Below are 6,499 nucleotides of genomic sequence, written 5' to 3'. Positions count from 1 at the left end.
GATTTCCCTTGAGTTCAGGGACTCAAGTATTTTTCTACATTTTTGGATCCTGCTGACTGGATGTTTTAATTCCAAACTGGCTTGTTTCTTCCCAGTCTCACTCTTTGAACTTCCTTTTCCAACAGCAGATGAACTTTGAAGTATTCCTTGATTTTATTTTCTTTTAACTCACAAAACCTTGCTGGGGTGGAGAGGGGAGTTCAGTTCTGTGGAGCTGAGGGTGATGGTTGGAGCAGTGCAGTGGGGGGACAGCCTTGGTGGCTTCTGAGTTGCTGCCACCACTGCTGTGCCATTGCTGCCAGGCAAAAGCTGTGGATCCCACAGCCTGGGATCTGCCCAAGGGGATGGAAGTCCGTTCCCTCTCCTGCCTCATGCGAGATAATGCTGCTACCCCAAAAGAGCAGGACTCAGGGATCCTGCTCTTGGGTTGCATGGGGATTCTTTAGGGATTTGGGACTAGCATAACCCCTGCCCAGGAGCTGCTGGGCACGGGAGAGGGCATCGAGCTGCTGCTGCCGCTGGAGCCTACCTGCGGCCCCGTGTCCCCATGTCCCCGTTCCCAGCGCCGCCGTGCGCGGGCCCTTTAAGCCGCTGCCATCTTTGCTGCGGGCGCGGTGAAGCCGCCGCCGATGGCCCCGCCCCTTTCCCTCTGGCCCCGCCCCCTCCGGGCCGCTCCCGCGCTGCCCATTGGGCGCCGCCGCGGCACTTCCGGCGCCGTCGCGCCAGCGCTTCCTTTCCGGTCGCCATTGTCGGTGGCGGGAGGTGAGTGAGGGCCGGGGATTCCATCCGCCGCCATCCGCCCGCCGGGGCCGCGCCCGCCGCCGCCACAGCCCCGCGCGGGGCCGTGGGGGAGGCTTCGGGGGTGCCGATGGGGCCGCACTGGGCCGGGGCCGGCGGGCTCGCGGGCTCCTCGGGTGTCCCCGCGTTAACCGTGCCCGTGTCCGCAGGCCGCAGCCATGGCGCCCAGCCGCAATGGGATGATCCTGAAGCCCCACTTCCACAAGGACTGGCAGCGCCGAGTCGCCACCTGGTTCAACCAGCCCGCCCGCAAGCTCCGCAGGTGAGTCCCGGAGCTCCGGGGGCCGCGGGAGGGCCTTTCCCGGCTTCCGCGGGGCCGCTGATAAAGCAGGAGCCCGAGGACTTGTTTAGCCATTCCCTGCTCGTGCTCAGGGCGAGCCCCTGCCGGCCGCAGCCAGGTGATGAGACATCTCCGGAATCGCTGCATCCACAGTGATGAACGCACTTCCCTGGGTCTCTGATGGCAGCAGCAGCCAGCCCGGCTCGGCTGTTTGTTCCGGAGGCATTGCAGGGCTGGAGATGCCTCCCTGCGAGCGCAGGAGTGGCACGTGTGGTAGAGATATCAGGTACCCCGTAGCTGTCACAGGTGGGCAGGAGCTAGTGACACTTGTCTTGGGCCAGCCATAGTGTGACCAGCAGGAGCGGGGCGGTGCCTGTCCCCTGTACTGGTACTGCTGCTGTCACGCCTAAAACTGCGCTGTTGTATTTAGCTCCTCACTGCAAGGCAGACATTAAGGAGCTGAAACACGTCCAGAGAAGGGAAGGGAGCTGGGAAAGGTCTGGATCACCAGGAACAGCGGAGGGAGCTCAGCCTGGAGAAAAGGAGACTCAGGAGGAGCCTTCTGTGTCTTCACAACTTCCTGACAGAAGGGGATCAGGCTCTGGTCGCAGGGAACGGGGGCAGGAGGAGAGGGAACAGCCTCAGTTTGTGCCGAGGGGGTTCAGGCTGGACATCACAAAGGAATTTTTTCCTGGAAAAGGTGGTCAGGCCTTGGCAGGGGCTGCCCAGGAAGGTGGCAGAGTCCCAAGGAAGGGCTGGTTGCAGCACTCAGTGCTCTGGGCTGGATCAGTCAGCAGGGGATCGGGCACAGGCTGGACTCGGTGCCCTCGGGGGTGTTTCCCGAGCTGAAGGAAGGTGTGATGCTGCCGTTGCAGGAGGAAGGCTCGCCAGGCCAAGGCTCGCCGCATCGCCCCCCGGCCCGTGGCCGGGCCCATCCGGCCCATCGTCAGGTGCCCTACAATCAGATACCACAAAAAAGTCCGTGCTGGCAGAGGCTTCAGCCTGGAGGAGCTTAAAGTAAGTACACAGCATCGATTCAAAAAATTCAAATAGAGTCTGAGCTCGGCTGCTTCTCCGGTCCTGCACAGGGTGACTTCCTCAGGTGTTGGTACCTGCTGATGCTGCCACAGCCAGGGAAGTCTGGCCGTGGATTTCCTGGCTCTGGGGGCAAGGAAAGACTGGTCTTACCTGTGATGGTGGAGTGGGTGTGTGAAGCGTGCTTTGAAAAGTAAACGTATGTTTGTCTGGTCAGACTGTCATTTAAAATTTAGTTAAAATCAAGCCTAAAGAGGGTAAATTTGGGTTGGAGATACAAAAGAAATTCTTCCCTGTGAGGGTAGGGAGACCCTGGCACAGGATGCCCAGAGAAACTGGCTGCTCCTGGATCCCTGGAAATATCCAAGGCCAGGTTGGATGGGGCTTGGAGCAACTTGACGTACTGGAAGGTGTCCCTTCCCTTTGCAAGGGGTGGAACTTCAAGATCTTTAAGATCTTTAAGGTCCCTTCCAACCCAAGTTATTCAGAAATTTTATGAAATTTGAATTCTGAAAGAGCCTTGATTGTCCTAAACATTTTGGGAAGAGGGGGAAGATTAAGATCACCTTCATTAAATTGTTTCTTTATGAGAAAAAAAATTTCTGTTAATTCTAAATATTTTGGCCAGTGTTTTCATGTTGAGAACCAATTAAACCCAGCTCAGTTTAGTTCTAAGAGTAGCAGGGGATACTGGTGTAGGAAGAACCATTCAGCACAGCTTCTCAGAGTAACTGGAGTAATAAGAGTTGGATTAAAGTCAAAATAGTTGGATTAAAGTGGCAAATGTTTCCTTGTCCCTGTGGCGTGCCCAGGTGTGCTGAGCTGGTAAAGGTGGTCTGCAGGGCTGCTCACTGTGTATCTGATCAGATCCCACATCAGCCTGAGCCTCTAGCTGCCTCTGCACCTGGTTCAGTGTCTTAATTAAAACATTTATAACTGAAATTGGTGCACTGAGGCAGGAAAATTGTTCTTCTGGGTGCCAAAGACTTAATTACTTATTTTTCTTTAATTCTCGGGTAACGGCGGAACACAAAGCAGGATGCAGCTGTTTGTCTTCAAACAGAAAATGAGTTTTTTGTTTAATATGGTCTAAAAAATTGTTATTTAATGGTTATTTCAGATGGTTAGAAAAAAAAATCCTGATTTAACGGAGCTCCCAGTATTCAGTGAACCAGAGTTGTTCAGAAACTGACTCACAGACGTCTGTCTGAATCTGAGTTTAAATGTGTCCTGCAGGGGTGGCACTTTGCTTCTCTGGGGAAATCCACCTGCAAAAATCAGCCTGAGCAGTTAAACATTAAAACAGACCAGGACACACTTTGTTGGTGGTGTGGTTGGTCCCTCAGCTGATGCCCAGCCTTTCTCCAGACCTTGCATCCCGTGCTGGCTGTGCTGGGCTCCCTGCCTGGCTGTTGGGAGCTGTGGGATGCTGACACCACTCTCTCCTGCTCTCTCCTCAGCTCGCTGGCATCAACAAGAAGTTTGCCCGGACTATCGGAATCTCCGTGGATCCCCGGAGAAGGAACAAGTCCACTGAGTCCCTGCAGGCCAACGTGCAGAGGCTGAAGGAGTACCACTCCAAGCTCATCCTCTTCCCCAGGAAGCCAGCCATGCCCAAGAAGGGAGACAGCTCTGTGAGTACCTCTCTGCTGGAAATGTGTTCCTGTTCTGGGAGGTTTGGTGTCAGGCAGAGCTCCTGAGCCTTCTCAGTCTTGTGAGCCCCACGGTTCTGAGCCCAGCACAAGGCCAGGCCTGGCAGGGTCGAGTCTGATGGTGCACTCAGGGTTGCAGTGACTTCAGCCAGGCATTTGGCTGAGCAGCTGCTGGCTTGTTTTGGTGCTAATTCCTGGAGCTTTGATCCTTGCTCAGCCAGTTGAGTTTTAGTTTAGAGAACTAAACTGTCACAATGGCTGGAAATTCTCCTTGGAGTCAGTCCTGCTGGTGGAAGGCTGAGGGACAGGCTGTGAGTGGCTCCAGAGCTGTGTGCCAGGCAGGCTCCAGAAGGCGATTGTTATTGACATTCAAAAATGGTTTTCATTAAAACCTCTCCAGGATCAGAGCAGAGCTGTGTTCCTGGCTCTGTTGCCAGTAGATCCAGGGAACACAAGGGTGAGTTCAGATTGTCCTCCCATCTTGTGGGAAACCTGGCAGCTCCAAACTGCTTGACTCCATCTTCAGAGCGGAGAGGAAGAGCCTCGAGCTGAAACACTGATTCAGATGTGTTTGCTGGAAGTCAGCTGTATTCAGTAAACGTTCGGTCATTTTTGTCTGATGATATGCTCTTAACAAGAAGCTGTAATCAACCTGAGGAGGAGTTGCTGAGGAATGTGTTGGGTGTATATGAGCTGTGAGGGCTCAATCTTGAATAAAGGAGGCTCAGGAACCAGCCCTGGTTTGTGCCAGGGAAGATGGTTCAGGTTGGACATCAGGAATTTCTTCCTGGAAAAGAGTGGTCAGACATTGGAAGGGACTGGCCAAGGAAGGAATGGATGGGCTGGGTTGACAAGGTGGGGATCAGGCACAGGTTGCACTTGATGATAATGGAGGTCTTTTCCAACCTAGATGATCCTGTGTGAATTGAGAACAGCACAGTTGGTGGCAGAGCTGTCCCAGCTGGCAGAGCTCTGGGCACAGCGTGGGTCGTGACACAGCTCATCAGTGCCAAATGCTCTCAAGTGCAGGGTTTGTCACCCTTTGGTGTCAAAGCTCCTGTCAGGATCAGTAGCACCACGTTTGAGCTGGGTACCTGTGTAAAGGCTGTGCTTTAGCTGAGGTTTTAGAAGTTCAAATCTGTTCTCCTAACATTCCTATCTTTCGTTGTGCAGCCCGAGGAGCTCAAGATGGCCACTCAGCTCACAGGACCTGTTATGCCCATCAAGAACGTAAGTGTCATTTAATCAGGTTCTGTGTGATGTGATTGAAGTTGAACTTGCAGAGAGGATTCTCTCTTTGCTGTCTCACAGCTTGAGGGTGACTGTCTCCAGGCATTGCCCATCCTGGATCAAAAAAACCCCAGGAATAAGTCTTTGAGAAAACTGTGAATTGGTGCTTTGGGTTTAGCTGGGGTAGGAGTGCTGTGGCTGGTTCTGTGGTCACCATCTGTCCCTAATACAGCTCCCTGACAAGAGAGTGGAGCTGGAGTGGAGTTGGGCTCTCCTCCCAGGTGACAAGTGACAGGAAACAAGAGGAAACAGCCTCAAGCTGTGCCAGGGGAGGTTTAGATAAGAAAATTGCTTCAGACTGTCTATCCCTGGCACAGCTGCCCAGGGCAGTGGTGGAGTCTCCATCCCTGGAAGTGTTCAAAAAACACGTGGATGTGACACTTGAGGACACGATCGGTGGTAACCATAGTGGTGGCTGGGCTGGCGGTTGGGCTCGCTATTAAAGGTCTTTACCAACCTTAACAATGCTGTGATTGTGTGAAACCTGACTCAGGTTTCCCGTGGTGCTTGTTTTTATTGCTGCTCCGTTGTGCTGAGCGCAGGAGGAGGCAGCAGCAGCGCCGATCCCGGCGGAGCAGGCGGAGGGCAGGGCCTGTAGATGGCACGAGCGCTCCGTTCCCGACTGTGGGAAGCCTCTGCTCCCGGGGCCAGGCTGACTGTCTGGCGCTCTCTCCGCAGGTTTTCAAGCGGGAGAAGGCGCGTGTCATCTCGGAAGACGAGAAGAACTTCAAGGCCTTCGCCAGCCTTCGCATGGCCCGGGCCAACGCCCGCCTCTTCGGCATCCGCGCCAAGCGCGCCAAGGAAGCGGCGGAGCAGGACGTGGAGAAGAAGAAATGAACTGTTCTCCCCAGAACTGTCAATAAAAAGCCGTAGAGAGCCCAGTGTGCTGTGGTTTTGGGGCACATGTGCCGAGCGGAGCTGCCTCTGGTGCCGGTGGCAGTACAGGGATGTGTTCAAGCGTGGGAAGCCTCGTTTGCCGTGATTGGAGGCTCCACGTGTCCCTGACAGCGAGTTTAACACCTGCCTGTGCCCACTCCTCTCTGCCTTGTCAGGGCTGCAGCCTGGGCTGCCTTCTGCTCTGATTCTGAGGGGCTTTGGGGGTTCCCCCTCTGTGTCAGGCTTTGTCTGCTGCCCCTTCCCCGGTTTCCATGCCAGTATTCCTGGTTTGATGATTTCCACACCTCTCTGTACAAGCTGTCAAAGCTGTACAAGTTGTGTGTAAAGCTGGGGGTCACTCAGGTGCTGCCCACTTGGGGGGGGCTTTCCCCACTTTTGGGAGGGTACAGGGGGAACAAGGTGTGACCCAGCCCCTCAGGTGGGCTTGGATGGGGCCGAGTCCCTGAGCTGGACTGTACTGCTCTGCCATCCTGCACTCCCTGTAGTTCTGGGGCCCTTCCAGCCATTTCTGCATGGCTTAAAAGCCAGCCCATGGTAGATGTGGCAC

The 6,499-nt window shown here is 54.7% G+C and overlaps 1 protein-coding gene across 1 annotated transcript; it reads left to right on the top strand.

The window, feature by feature from the left end:
* The first annotated feature begins 910 nt into the window (after positions 1–910).
* On the top strand, positions 911–5,931 carry RPL13 (ribosomal protein L13). Its single transcript, XM_066327429.1, has 5 exons — positions 911–1,060; positions 1,954–2,095; positions 3,574–3,747; positions 4,939–4,995; positions 5,734–5,931. The coding sequence occupies exons 1-5, from the start codon at positions 957–959 to the stop codon at positions 5,890–5,892; spliced, it is 636 nt and encodes a 211-aa protein (XP_066183526.1). The 5' UTR covers positions 911–956; the 3' UTR covers positions 5,893–5,931.
* The last annotated feature ends 568 nt before the right edge of the window (positions 5,932–6,499 follow it).

The sequence above is a fragment of the Sylvia atricapilla genome, chromosome 12 (genome assembly GCF_009819655.1).
Source record: "Sylvia atricapilla isolate bSylAtr1 chromosome 12, bSylAtr1.pri, whole genome shotgun sequence".
NCBI lineage: Eukaryota > Metazoa > Chordata > Aves > Passeriformes > Sylviidae > Sylvia > Sylvia atricapilla.
Note: the sequence above shows the minus strand (reverse complement) of the source record. Positions and strands in the feature narration are given on the sequence as shown.

Excerpts from the sequence above, each read along its gene's own strand:
- RPL13 (XM_066327429.1), top strand. The coding sequence starts at position 957 with ATGGCGCCCAGCCGCAATGGGATGATCCTGAAGCCCCACTTCCACAAG. Across the intron at positions 2,096-3,573 it reads TCAGCCTGGAGGAGCTTAAA|CTCGCTGGCATCAACAAGAA; the intron begins GTAAGTACACAG and ends CTCTCTCCTCAG. Across the intron at positions 4,996-5,733 it reads CTGTTATGCCCATCAAGAAC|GTTTTCAAGCGGGAGAAGGC; the intron begins GTAAGTGTCATT and ends CTCTCTCCGCAG.